The following is a 15,334-nucleotide window of genomic DNA, read 5'->3' as shown; positions in this document are numbered from 1 at the left end:
TCAACCCTTTAGAATTCTTCAAAATAAATTTGTGCAAAACTTCATAACCAAAACTTCATTTATAAATGTAAGAAGACCCATTTATCAATTTATTAAAGAATGTAAAAATGTTGACCACAGCAGCAATAGTTTAATGTGCGAATGTAAGATGACCCCGTATTTTTCGAATGATGTATTTGGGAAGAAACCTCTTCTTATAATCAGGTAAAGATGATAGTCACGTAGGACGAACTGAGCCTCGTGTGTTCTCCATTGATGCAAATGCAAAGTCAGTATTGCGTCGTAGCCGCCTAACTGATGACAATGGAAGACAACTGGAAGCCAGTATGGAACTCAACATACAGGTACTGAATGCACCTCACAATCCATCAACCTATGAAGGGAGGGTTGGAGCAACATCAGATGCTGGCATCCCTTTAGCAAATATGGCAGCGGCGTGCCATGTGAAAGGCTGGAAGGTCGAAAGTGGAATGAAATCGACTGATCACAATACTAGGGCTGTTCAGAAAATTTTGGAACTTTGTCCACAAGATTTTTCCACACTTAGTTTTAACTTATTGTGCACTGTCTCCTTCGAAATACTCTCCTTCACAATTGATGAGCTGCTCCCAACACCATTTCCATTTCTGGAAGCAGTCTTTGGTATGCTTCTTGTTGGATCATTCGAAGTGCCGTCTGTGAATTTTCTTTTATCTCATCTGTCATTGCAAATATTCGTCCTCTCATTGGGGTTTTCAACTTTGGAAATAAAAAAGTTCACAGGGGCCAGATCTGGAGAGTACAGAGGATGAGGCACAAATGATTTTATATTTTGTGCAGTAGTCATGCACCAACAGGGAAGAATGTGTGACTGCATTACCGTGATGCAAGAGCCATGAATTGTCTCACCACATTTCAGGCCATTACCTTCTCACATTTTCTTGCAGGCACTGCAACACATCCTGGTGGTACCATCGATTAACAGTTTGTCCCTATAACACGATTACATGATGAGCTAATCCTTCAATGTCAAAGAAAACTATCAGCATGGCTTTGAAATGTGACTTGACCTGATGATTTTTTTTTTTTTTTTGGTCTTGGAGAACCTTTCCTGACCTACTGTGAAGACTGAACCTTGGTCTCAATATCATAATCATAGATCCACATCCCATCACCAGTTATGATTCTCTTAAGGAACATCTCCTTCTCATTGGAGCAATACAAAAGTTCTTCACAGACTGCAAGGAAACTGTCTTTCTAGTCTTCACTCATGAGCTGTGGGTTGAACTTGGCAGCAACACAATGTATTCCTAGATGCTGTGTCAGGATTTCGTGACGTGATCCAACTGAAATGTTACATTCTTCTCCAATCTTTCGGACATCAGTCTTTGATTGGCCCTTACAATTTCGTTGACATTCCTGACATGAGCATCGGTGGTAGATGTCGGGACGTTCTGAACGAGAGTCATCTTCAGCTTATGTTCAGCCATTTTTGTACCATGTGAACTATTTGTAACACTGAGTATGCCTTAAGCACTCATCACCATTGATTCTTGCATAATTTGGTGTGTCTCTGTATAGGTTTTCTTGGTTTTCATGTAAAATTTAATGCAGGCACATTGCTCCTCCAACTCTGCCATCTCAAAATTCGCAAACTGTGCGACACAACATTCTACTTAATACAACACTGAACAATAATAAACAGACATACAACAATGAAACTTACGGCAGTTACACATTTAACACAGGCATGTGCAGGGGTGCCAACCACAGTTTGCTTCATCACAACTTTGGTGTGGAATTATGAATGTTCTGGAATTTTTTGCACGGACCTCACATCATACATTACACCATCAGTAGAACAGAAATCCAAAACACCACAGAAAATGTGCACATAAGTCCCAAATATAATCAGAGACACTAACTGGGAAGAAGAAAGAAGGGTGTTTCAGTGTCCAGTTCTGGGTGATAATGTAGATATTAAAATCACAAGAACTGGTAGTGGCTATAGATAGAGCAATGAAAACATTTATACCTGTCAGCAGAGGTCATGCTAAAGGAGTACCTTGCATCTGGACTGAGGCCCTGAAGAAATTAAGATGTGAAACAAGAACTAGGAAGCTTCACCAGAGCAGCATGGCCCAAGAAGAAAGTGTCAGGTATGATAGCGTTTTAAGGAAGAGTTATGGGAGTCAGCTGCCCTGCTAATTGAAATACTACTTCCTGATGATGGAGAAGAAGGTGAGACAATCAGAGTAGGTTTCGAAAAATGTTGTTGTTGTTGTTGTTGTTGTTGTCTTCAGTCCTGAGACTGGTTTGATGCAGCTCTCCATGATACCCTATCCTGTGCAAGCTTCTTCATCTCCCAGTATTTACTGCAACCTACATCCTTCTGAGTCTGCTTAGTGTATTCATCTCTTGCTCTCCCTCTAAGATTTTTACCCTCCACGCTGCCCTCCAATGCTAAATTTGTGATCCCTTGATGCCTCAGAACATGTCCTACTATCCGGTCCCTTCTTTTTGTCAAGTTGTGCCACAAACTTCTCTTCTCCCCAATTGTATTCAATACTTCATCATTAGTTATGTGATCTACCCATCTAATCTTCAGCATTCTTCTTTAGCACCACATTTCGAAAGCTTCTATTCTCTTCTTGTCCAAACTATTTATCGTCCATGTTTCACTTCCATACATGGCTACACTCCATACAAATACTTTCAGAAACGACTTCCTGACACTTAAATCTATACTCGATGTTAACAAATTTTTCTTCTTCAAAAACGCTTTCCTTGCCATTGCCAGTCTACATTTTATATCCTCTCTACTTCGACCATCATCAATTATTTTGCTCCCCAAATAGCAAAACTCCTTTACTACTTTTTAAGTGTCTGATTTCCTAATCTAATTCCCTCAGCATCACCCGACTTAATTCGACTACATTCCATTATCCTCGTTTTGCTTTTGTTGATTTTTATCTTATATCCTCCTTTCAAGACAGTGTCCACTCCGTTCAACTGCTCCTCCAGGTCCTTTCCTGTCACTGACAGAATTACAATGTCATCGGCAAACCTCAAAGTTTTTATTTCTTCTCCATGGATTTTAATACCTACTCCGAATTTTTCTTTTGTTTTCTTTACAGCTTGCTCAATATACAGATTGAATAACATCGGGGAGAGGCTGCAACCCTGTCTCACTCCCTTCGCAACCACTGCTTCCCTTTCATGCCCCTCGACTCTTATAACTGCCATCTGGTTTCTGCACAAATTGTAAATAGCCTTTCGCTCCTTGTATTTTACCCCTGCCACCTTCAGAATTTGAAAGAGAGTATTCCAGTCAACATTGTCAAAAGCTTTCTCTAAGTCTACAAATGCTAGAAGGGTAGGTTTGCCTTTCCTTAATCTTTCTTCTAAGATAAGTCGTAAGGTCAGTATTGCCTCACGTGTTCCAGTATTTCTACGGAATCGAAACTGATCTTCCCCGATGTCGGCTTCTACCTGTTTTTCCATTCGTCTGTAAAGAATATGTTGTGTCTAGACAAGACAGCCTAGACACAATGAGAGGAAGCCGAAAGGCACGCGCTTAAACTCACGCAGGCTGGCGTGAGGTCTGAAACAGGATACGTAATGAATGCTATAAAGAAAAGTACGTAGCTTCTGGAATACTTAACTTAAATCCACATTTGTAGAACATCACTCTTGATGGTACATTAATAGAATCTCAATATCAATTGAATACGGCGCCTTGCTAGGTCATAGCAAATGTAGCTGAAGGCTATGCTAACTATCGTCTCGGCAAATGAGAGCGTATTTGTCAGTAATCCATCTCAGGCAAAGTCGGCTGTACAACTGGGGCGAGTGCCAGGACGTCTCTCTAGACCTGCCGTGTGGTGGCGCTCGGTCTGCAATTACTGACAGTGGCGACAGGCGGGTCCGGCGTATACTAATGGACCCCGGCCGATTTAAAGGCTACCACCTAGTAAGTGTGGTGTCTGGCGGTGACACCACATTCCTCCCCCGCAAATCGGCGTACGGTTGTGTTATAAGGCTTCCGCCCGCCGTGGGGAGTACCCCATGTTGACGTATGCGACGAGGTGGGTTGCCTAACAACAGGCGAGGCTGTGCCACCCGCACCCGGCCATTCGGTCCGAGGGGAGCTAGGAAACGCCTGAAAACCTAGTCCAGGGTGCACGCCAACATGTGGTGTATGTGCCCGTAGAGAGATAGGAGGGGCCGAAGGGTCGACCTCCATGGCGTCGGGGTACCCGACGGGCGAAGACGACATCTGGTCCGGAGCGGGCAAGAGTTCCATGTCGGAGGACAGCTGGTCACGGGAAGCAATCGGCGGCGCGTGACCCAGTGAGGCGCCTGGCGGTCGCAGCGAAGCATCCACTGCGGGCGTCGTCGGCGGGAGAACAGGTGGCGGCGGCGGCGCGTCGCCATGGGGCAGAATAGAAGGCAGCGTCGGTAACACGTGGGGATGAGGCTAGCCAGTAGATGGGTCCCCAGGGCGCTAACCGGACGGCATCGTCGCTGAAAGTAGACGGGGAGCGGCAGAACCCGTGCGACGAGAGAGGCGTAGCTGATTGAGACGCCGACGCACCTCACCAGAGGCCCCCAAAACCAGATACATAGCGCGGCCAAGGCAGCGAAGAATGCGCCCTGCGAGCCAACGCCGTGAACCTCGATAGGTGCGATAGTATACAACGTCGCCTGGAGCAAAAGCAGACGTCTGCCGCTGCCCAGGAACCTGCTGCGGCGGATGCAGCAAATACATCAAGGCTCGATGAGGACGACCGTGGAGCAACTCAGCCGGCGAGCGACCATCTCGGGGCTGAGAGCGATACGAAGACAAAAAGAGCAACAACGCGTCCTCCTGAGAATGCGACTCTTTCAACTTCAACATCTGGGACTTGAAAGTCCGGACCAAACGTTCAGCGACACCGTTTGACTGAGGCGAAAACGGCGCGGATGTCAGATGTTGAATACCATTGGCCATGCAGAACGACTGAAATTCTGCGGACATTAATTGTGGGCCATTGTCAGAAACAATAGTCTGTGGAAGACCTTCAATGCAAAAGATAGCGGATAACGCTTGGATGGTGGCTGAAGACGTCGTGGAAGACATCCTGACAACAAAAGGAAAATGACTGAAGGAGTCGACAACAACCAACCATCGAGCATTCGAAAATGGACCAGCAAAATCGATGTGCAAGCGTTGCCAAGGGGAAGTGGCTTTTGGCCATGCAAAGAATTTCCGCAGTGGTGCGGATTGTTGTTTGGCACACGCCATGCAAGAAGAGCACATATTCGTAATCGCAGCATCGATTCCGAACCAAGTACAATGCTGACGAGCAAGTTGTTTCGTTCGCACTATACCCCAATGTCCTTGGTGGAGAAGCCGTAAGACAGAGGACTGCAACGAACGTCGGACCATGACCCTGGACTGATCATTATCAGAACGCAACAGCAAAAGACCACATCGTACAAAAAGTCTCTCCTTGTGAGCAAAAAATCGGCGAACCAACGGATCCTCGATCCGTGACTTTGACAAGGGCCATTGCGTAGCAACAAAACGCAAAACGGTAGCAAGGACAGGGTCAGCAGCTGTGGCTGTAGCTACACGACGAAAATCGATCGGAAACGATTCGACTACGTCATCGGTTTCTTCATCAATGAACATGCAAGCAAGTTCGGAAGAGTCGAATGCTCTATCCTCAGCAACAGGCAAACGGGACAACGCATCATCATTTCCGTGCTTAGCAGTGGACGGATACAAGATATCGTAGCGGTACTGCGAGAGGAAAATAGACCAGCGAATGAATTTCTGCGCTGTACGTGGAGGTACAGGCTTGTTCGGATGAAAAAGCGACGTCAAGGGTTTGTGGTCTGTGATGATGGTAAAGTGACGACCGTACAAGAAATCATGAAACTTTGTAACACCAAATACGAGAGCCAATGCTTCTTTCTCGATCTGTGAGTAATTTCTTTGCGCAGACGAGAGCAATTTTGACGCAAAGGCAATAGGGCGATCATGCGATCCATCTTTGTGCGCAAGCACTGCACCAATCCCGAAATCCGATGCATCGACCATCAACAAAACGGGTTTCTGGGGATTGAATGGCGTAAGGCAAGTATTTGAAAGCAACGCCGATTTCAACTGGCGAAAGGCGCGTTCGCATTCCGTCGTCCAGACGAACGGAACACCTTTATGGCGTAAGCGATGAAGCGGAGCTGAAATGGAAGAGGCATGTGGGATATATTTATGGTAGTAAATTATTTTACCCAGCACACTCTGTAGCTGCTTCAAATTCTGCGGCGAAGGCAAGTCTCGTGTGGCACGGAGGTGCTCTGGACTAGGATGTATGCCTTGTGCATTGATTACACGTCCCAAATATGGTAAGTCACGAGCAAAAAACACACATTTGTCCTTCCGCAAGCGAAGACCATTTTGTCGCAAGACCTAAAATAATGTTCTGAGATTGGCTAAATGTTCTTCTTCTGTCTTTCCGGAGATCACAATATTATCCAGATAGTTTGCTGCAGTAGGGACCGAGGCACAAACAGTTTGCAGATATTGCTGAAACAATGCAGGGGCGGATGCACACCCGAATGGCAGTCTTTTGAATCGGTACGAACCAAGATGCGTGTTAACCACCAAGACGCGCTGGGATTCGTCGTCCACTGGTATTTGCAAGTACGCATCGGCTAGGTCCAACTTCGAAAAATATTTACCCGGGCACAGTTTGTCAAAAAGATCTTCCGGGCGGGGTAAAGGATAAGTTGCAATCACTAATTGTGGATTCACTGTTGCCTTGAAGTCCACACAAAGTCTCAATTTTCCGGAAGGCTTTGGCAAAATTACTAAGGGTGATGCCCAGAGAGAAGCCTGCACACGTTCAATCACACCTTGTGATTCCAAATCGTGTAAGGTTCCTGCGACCTCATCACACAATGCGTGGGGAACATTGTGCGCTCGGAAAAATATCGGTTGTGCGTTGACTTTCAGTTCCAAATGTGCTTTATAGTTCTTAGCGCAACCTAGGCCTGGTGCAAAAATGTCTGCAAATTCTTCACAGAGACGAGAAACACCGGCTGAAGGCACAGTCTCTAAACCAAACAAGTTCACTGCAGAAGAAGAACGAAGTACGTAACATGACACAAGTTTTGTTTGTCCCTTGTATGTGGCAAGAAGGCTGTACTGTCCTAACACAGGGATATTCTGATCGGAATAACTATTTAACGTAACATTTGCGGCACGCAACGGATGTGTGCCCAGTTGTTTGTACGTGTCTTTATTGATCAGAGAAACTGCAGCTCCGGTATCGAGCTGGAATGTGATCACGTTGCCATGAATGTCCAGATCTACAAAAAGTTTATTGTCCTGTTGACGACAAGAGCGACTGACTCGTGCAATTTGAACAGACACTGGTACAGAATCACTTGCTAATTGACGTGATTTCCGGCGACGTCGACGCACACTTTTTGTGGGACGAACACAGTCACTGTTAGAAAGAGTGGCACTGGGCGGAGTGGAATGAACTACATGAATTTCCATGGGCGAAGGTTCACGAGCCTGAGTATTCTTGGTTCGATTCCGGCGCGAAGCAAAGGGCCTGGAATGGTTGTTAGTGTCTGATCTGTGCTTTTTCTGGCAAACACTCTGAACATGTCCTGTTTTATTACAGAAAAAGCAAATAGCTTGGCGTGACGGGCAATTCTCACGCGAATGTCTAGTAGCACACCACGGGCATGACTTTAGCACTGCATTTGCTTGCTGCCTCGGGACACGTGGTTGAGAGCTTGATGGCAGCTGCGCGGACGAGCGCGAGGGCTGTTTACTGTTGCGTGCAGCTCGCCCGGCGGGCCGGTTGATGTGACACACGGCTGGCGAAGGTTCAAACGATTCCTGACCAAAGTCAAGTGTGTCTTGCCTATCCAATATGTCGATCACTTGTGGAAGGGAGGGATTGACTAGTTTCAAAATCTGTTCCCTTATACGAACATCAGAAACGTTCTGTGCAATTGCATCACGTACCATAGTATCGGAATAAGGGAGTCCACAGTCACACTCAAAAGCACAATCCCTTGTAAGGCCTTGCAAAGTTGCAAGCCACTCCCGATTAGTTTGACCGGCCGTACGTTTGGTACGAAAGAAAGTATACCTTTTTGCAACTACATTGACTGATTCCTTGAAATATGCATCTAAAGCAGACAAAATTTCTTCGTAGGACAGAGTTGCTATATCGCGTCAGGGAAACAATTTCACTATCACACGGTACGTGTGCACGCCCACGGCGGAAAGAAGAAATGGCTGCCGCTCGTTACCTTGAATCCTGTAGGCGGCGAGATGGAATCCAAATTGGCGTGACCACTCAGTCCAGCTTTCCAGTTCGGCGTCAAAGGGACGAAAAGGTGGTGCAACTGCGTGTTGTGGCTGCGGTAGCAGTGGAGCGGCGGCTGCCGCATCGTTTTGCTTTGCACGTTGACCCTGGACGAGCTTTCCAAGGACATCCAATAATGCCTGCGTCTGCTGAATCTCCAAGCGATAAAATTCGGACAGTACATCTGGAGATTGTGGCGAAGCCATGACAAGTAAATTAGGGCAATACGAACGCTAAATCCTCTTTTGAGACTCGTCGCCAAATATGTTGTGTCTAGACAAGACAGCCTAGACAATGAGAGGAAGCCGAAAGGCACGTGCTTAAACTCACGCAGGCTGGCGTGAGGTCTGAAACAGGATACGTAATGAATGCTATAAAGAAACGTACGTAGCTTCTGGAATACTTAACTTTAATCCACATTTGTAGAACATCGCTCTTGATGATACATTAATAGAATCTCAATATCAATTGAATACGGCGCCTTGCTAGGTCGTAGCAAATGTAGCTGAAGGCTATGCTAACTATCATCTCGGCAAATGAGAGCGTATTTGTCAGTAATCCATCTCAGGTAAAGTCGGCTGTACAACTGGGGCGAGTGCCAGGACGTCTCTCTAGACCTGCCGTGTGGTGGTGCTCGGTCTGCAATTACTGACAGTGGCGACAGGCGGGTCCTGCGTATACTAATGGACCCCGGCCGATTTAAAGGCTACCACCTAGCAAGTGTGGTGTCTGGCGGTGACACCACAGAATTTGTGTTAGTATTTTGCAGCTGTGACTTATTAAACTGATAGTTCGGTAATTTTCACATCTGTCAACATCTGCTTTCTTTGGGATTGGAATTATTATATTCTTCTTGAAGTCTGAGGGTATTTCGCCTGTCTCGTACATCTTGCTCACCAGATGGTAGAGTTTTGTCAGGACTGGCTCTCCCAAGGCCGTCAGTAGTTCTAATGGAATGTTGTCTACTCCTGGGGCTTTGTTTCGACTCAGGTCTTTCAGTGCTCTGTCAAACTCTTCACGCAGTATCATATCTCCCATTTCATCTTCATCTACGTCCTCTTCCATTTCCATAATATTGTCCTCAAGTACATCGCTCTTTTATAGACCCTCTATATACTCCTTCCACCTTTCTGCTTTCCCTTCTTTGCTTAAAACTGGGTTTCCATCTGAGCTCTTGATATTCATACAAGTGGTTCTCTTTTCTCCAAAGGTCTCTTGAATTTTCCTGTAGGCAGTATCTATCTTACCCCTAGTGAGATAAGCCTCTACATCCTTACATTTGTCCTCTAGCCATCCTTGCTTAGCCATTTTGCACTTTCTGTCGATCTAATTTTTGAGACGTTTGTATTCCTTTTTGCCTGCTTCATTTAATGCATTATATATTTTCTCCTTTCATCGATTAAATTCAATATATCTTCTGTTACCCAAGGATTTCTAATAGCCCTTGTCTTTTTACCTAGTTGATCGTCTGCTGCCTTCACTACTTCATCCCTCACAGCTACCCATTCTTCTTCTACAGTACTTCTTTCCCCCATTCCTGTCAATTGTTGCCTTGTGCTCTCCCTGAAACTCTGTGCAACCTCTGGTTCTTTCAGTTTATCCAGGTCCCATCTCCTTAAATTCCCACCTTTTTGCAGTTTCTTCAGTTTTAATCTACAGTTCATAACCAATAGATTGTGGTCAGGGCCCACATCTGCCCCTGGAAATGTCTTACAATTTAAAACCTGGTTCCTAAATCTCGGTCTTACCATTATATAATCTATCTGATACCTTCTAGTATCTCCAGGATTCCTCCATGTTATGGAAGACTATAGAAACAATCAATTTGTGTACTCCTTCACACATGAAGAAATTAGGCAAATAATTTTAAGGCTGAAAAAGAAAAAATCTCCAGGACCGGATGGGATCCCTGCTGAAGTAATACAAGTTGTATGTGACCAGTCAGGTAGTTACTTGTGTGAACTGCACAATGAGTGTCTCTTGCAAGGAAGTGTCGCTGTACCATGGAAGAGCACCAAAGTGGTAATAATTAGTAAAGGGCAAGATAAGGATCCAATTATACCCAAATTCTGTAGACCAATTTGTCTTTTGAACATTCTTGGCGAGATATTAGAAAAACTATTATGCAGAAAATTAAAAGTTCACAGACTATGAGCCCTTACTGGTACAGGTTTAATAGATGCAAGTCAACTGAAGACACAATTAATATGTAGCAATGATGATTGACATTACTGGTACTGTCCACAGAAATCAGTGTGTGGTCCATACTACAGAAGTTACGTGACAGCGGTAACATAAGTGGACTGGTCGCAGTTGCAGATGGTGTACTGTTTATTGTAAGAGGTGACTCTAGAAGAATGATGGAAGATAAATGTAGTGCAGTGCTCCATGAATTTGAGGGCTGGTGTCGAAGTGTTAAATTGCCATTAGCACCTCACAAAACAATGTACCTCCTGCTGAAAGGGAACCTAGTAAGAAACTCTGAAATAAAATAAAATTATGTAACGATTAGGAGAAGTCTAGTAAATAGATATGTAGTGGTATTTTGGATGAACATTGTAACTTTGTACATCACATAGCAGAAGCAGGCAGAAAAGGTACAAATGTAGTGATGAGTGAAATTATAACCTTTGCATCTACGTAATATCAGCTTCCCTTGAAGACAATCGGAGTATACTACCAATCTATATTAGCATCAGTCGAGGGTATGGTGCGAGCGTATGGGCTCATAGATTGCAGCCAGTGAAGCCAGCCTCATTAGTGAGAAGAGTTCAGTGGGGAGTGCTTCTAAGATCAACGAGCAACTACTGCACTACCCAGAATCATGCTTTGTTAGTAATTCTAGGAATATGCCCATTGGACTTGGAAGCTGGGAAAAGGGGAGCCTTTTACAGGGTAAAGAAAGGCAATTAAATGGAAGTATGAATGGTGCTTGAAACTGAGAGATCAAAAAAGCTAATAAAAGATCGTATATTACAACTGTGGAAAAATGAATGGGACACCTCAAGTAGAGGCAGGAGAACATACAAGTTTCTCCCTAACATCAGTGAGAGATTAAAAATGAAATTTCTTAAACCATCGAGTGGAGTGGTACATTACTTGACTGGCCATGGCCCTTATGCTACATATCTATACTAAATTGGGGAACAGATGAATGATGGCTGCACCTGCGGCAGTGTGGGCACACCAGAAGACACATTGCGGGACTGCACGCTTTGTGAAGATGCGGTGGGTAATGGCCCTCGGGTATTAAGGATGATGGATCCCAAAGCAGCATGGAGCAATTCGGCCTAGCACATCTTGGATGATACTGCAGCTGCGGTATCCAGAAAGACCAAGGAAGACTTCACGAGGCATTCAGCATGCTGTCATCCAGGCTAGACAACATGCTCTGCAGATGGAGAGAAGATAACTGAGATTGGTAACTCCAAGTGATCATGGAAGTGTGAACTTTAGGATGTAATGGCAATGTTTGGAATTACTTGCTATAGTGGATGTGCTGCTGAGTGCTCAAGGAATCCAGCAGACAATGTCTGTTGACCAGGGCGGTATGAGGGTGGATCCAGTAGCAGAAAACCGAGCGAGGTGGCGCAGTGGTTAGACACTGGACTCGCATTCGGGAGGACGACGGTTCAATCCCGCGTCCGGCCATCCTGATTTAGGTTTTCCGTGATTTCCCTAACTCGCTCCAGGCAAATGCCGGGATGGTTCCTTTCAAAAGGGCACGGCCGACTTCCTTCCCCGTCCTTCCCTAATCCGATGAGACCGATGACCTCGCTGTCTGGTCTCCTTCCCCAAACCAACCAACCAACCAGTAGCAGAAACAACCATCTGCAAGTTAAATGCACCAAAATAAATGAACAAACAGATTTGTAGTGCTTGTAGTAGCATTAATAATTGTGTAACTGCTTAAGGATTTCATGCTAGTCTTGTTGTCATAGAAGTAATTGTTGTATTTTAAAAATTAATAAGTAAATATCTTTTATCCCCCTTGCATGTATGTTCACTCTTCCTTTCTGTGTGTGTTTTCTACCATGTTTACTATCTTGGTTTGTTATTTGCAGTTTTCTTCAGTTATGTAGTGTCTTATCCCAGTTGTGTGTGTGTGTGTGTGTTTTCCCAAAGCTTACTGAACTTCTTTCAGTTTCTTGAATAACTGATCTTTGCTTCCTCTTACCACTTCATAGCATCGTTTTAATTATGTTACTAGCTGGTGTTTTATGTTGATACTAGCTGGTGTTTTATGTTGACTTCACAATCTTTTCTGCAGCTCATTGACCATGTTTTAATCTATTAGTAGCTGAGATTTCTTTCTTTCAGCCCATTTGCTAACATTTTTTCACTCCAGTTGTTGTCTTTGTTACAATGCTGTTCTTGTATAGCGGTGGTGATTACCTAGTATCCATCTTTTCCTCATCCATCTTGACTTTTTTGTTTCTGAATATATGGGACATAATATTTCTGTAACTCTTTGATGTCCTCCAGGATGTTGTGTTCCATTATGCTAGTTTCTGAAAATCCTCTGTCACCTACATATTCTTTGTTTATGGGTTTAATTTTCATATTCTATTGGGGGGGGGGGGTGTCGTTAACCCTGTTTTGCTGAATCACACTGGAAGTGTGCATTAATCAGTTCGCCATGTTTTCAGTTTATGGTAAAGGTCGGCTAAATGTGCTGCAAACAGATAACACACTGTGTGTAGAAACCTGCCATTGGGAGCCTGACATGCATGTGATCTCTTCTGCCTTATCTGCAATCACAAATTCATTCGATACAGAACAGTATTTCACACACAGATATTCCACTGTCTATGTGAATACTGACAATGAAAACTAAAGCCACAAACTTTGTTTTCATGTTAACTCAGACATGTAAAGGAATGAAAAGGAAGGATAGACACATGTGTATGTGGCCTTTACCTAGCACTGTATGCATTACTGTGTGTAAAAATCTGTGTAGCATATTTAAAAAATTAATTAATTATGTCAAGGATATTGGACAGTAGTTTTGTGGATCACTTCTACTACACGTTTTGTAGGTAGATGTGACCTGTGCTTTCTTCTAAGTGCTGGGCACATTTTTTTTTGTTCAAGAGATCTGTGGTGTACTGTGATTAAAAAAAGTGCCTACTCAGCCACATACTCAGTATGGAATTTAATAGGTGAAACTGTATCAACTCGTGCTCTCACTTCCTTCTCCAAATTGTTTGGATAATATGAAAGAGCCTCATGGCACAGTGAGAAAGCAAAATGTAATTATTATGTCTCTCCCCTCCCCGTTTCCACACATTCTTACCACCCTCTTTTAGCAGAACACCAAACACCCCACTTCAGCAGAAAAACGAGGGTTTGCAAGCTAGCAATCACACACACACACACACACACACCCACCCACCCACACACACACACACACGTTTTTTGTAATTTCTTTTGTGCCTCTTTGTTACTCATCTCACTCAACACACTGCCTCACTGAACTTCAGAAATGGCACATGTCGTCACCATGTTAAATTACCTGAATCTTTTTTTTTTTGAAATACAACTCTACATTGTCAAGAAGTACAACATAAATGAAAATTGTTTGAACATTTGTCTATGGTCCCACACCATCACAAAATAGTCATAAATTATTATTGATTTCAGCTGCTCACAGAAACTATCTCCGCATATTGATATTTTGTGATTGTGTTGGATAATAAATGTTCATTTTACTAGTTCTGATGCTGATAGTTGTTATATAGAAATGGGAATCGATTTGTGAAAAAATTAACATATGTGAAATGATCATGAGGTGCAATTTTGAAATAGCTATTACAGCAAATGACAACACTAATGTTAGTGTTGGTCTTTTTTGTTGTATCAAGTATCTTTTTCTTTACCTTAAAATTACATGGTCTCTTATAACAAATCTAGTTCATTCCTCTGTCTCTTGTGCAGGAGAGTGGTATATTTAAATCCCAAGAAAATGTCATCTCTCTTGCTCAGAGCAGCATTTGCAGTTAATGGGAAACTGAATCCCAGTGTTTTATTTCCACTCACAGGGCACAAGTGAAGCATATACAGAACATGCGGGGTTTCTGATGGCCCTTGGACTTAATGGGAATCTTATGAGCTTGGCAAGACTCAACATGTACGAATACCTTGTAAAGTGCCACGAACTGACAAGTGTTGGTCTACTTCTTGGTGTTGCTGCAACAAAGAGAGGTGAGAACATGAGATTGTGCTTGAACATCACTTTGAAGTTGTATATGCTCTCTGCAGTGTAGTTTTTTTTTCATTTGTTATTTTGAATTAAACTGAACCTGTCTTTAGATAATTATTTTACAAGTATTGGAAATTTAACCCATTAACTACGTATTTTATGTAGTTGTTATTGTTTGTTGTCCTGGAGGACTTTCGTAAGGTAGAGAGAATAGAAGACAAAAGTAGAGAAATTATTGTGAGTACAGATGAGCTGCAATGTTGTTTTATTCAGGTTTGGTTGTATATGTACAGATTTACTTAGTCACTTACCTCTCTGACAACAGCAAACTAGGTAGTCCATGCAGAACAGCAGCATATAGGTTTCTACTATACCCTAATGTATCCTTGTTGTGTTTCGAATCACCACAGGTAGCTACAGTCCTTACAACTAACGCAAGTGTCTGTGTCTGCTAAGATCTTTTTGAAACTAGATTTTAGTTATCCTCATAGTAAATAACAGTGGACTTAAGGTAAAATGAATTTGCGTACCAGAGAATAGGACAGTGTTGTCTGATCTTGTGTCCAGGAAATGTAGTGCAGTTTCGCTGAAATGGTGGAGCGCTCCATCGTTGTGCTGAAAATCCTCATATTGTGAACAGGTCACAGTAATACACGAGAAAAGAAATAGAAGTAATCTGCTGAATTGTAGACTCAGATTATTGACACCAGTTCACAATAAAATTTTGGAACATAAATTGTGTTTGAACATTATGATGCTTTGAAGAAAACAGTCA

The 15,334-nt window shown here is 43.5% G+C and overlaps 1 protein-coding gene across 2 annotated transcripts in view; it reads left to right on the top strand.

Moving 5' to 3' along the window:
- Positions 1-15,334, top strand: part of LOC126201939 (anaphase-promoting complex subunit 1) — a 367,756-nt gene that overhangs the window by 195,157 nt on the left and 157,265 nt on the right. For both annotated transcript variants that reach the window (XM_049936824.1, XM_049936823.1), the window contains exon 21: positions 14,399-14,561. In XM_049936824.1, coding sequence (XP_049792781.1) covers positions 14,399-14,561 — 163 coding nt within the window. The remainder of the gene's footprint in view (positions 1-14,398; positions 14,562-15,334) is intronic.

Source organism: Schistocerca nitens, chromosome 1, assembly GCF_023898315.1.
Source record: "Schistocerca nitens isolate TAMUIC-IGC-003100 chromosome 1, iqSchNite1.1, whole genome shotgun sequence".
Lineage (NCBI taxonomy): Eukaryota > Metazoa > Arthropoda > Insecta > Orthoptera > Acrididae > Schistocerca > Schistocerca nitens.
This window is presented reverse-complemented; position numbering and strand designations above follow the sequence as displayed.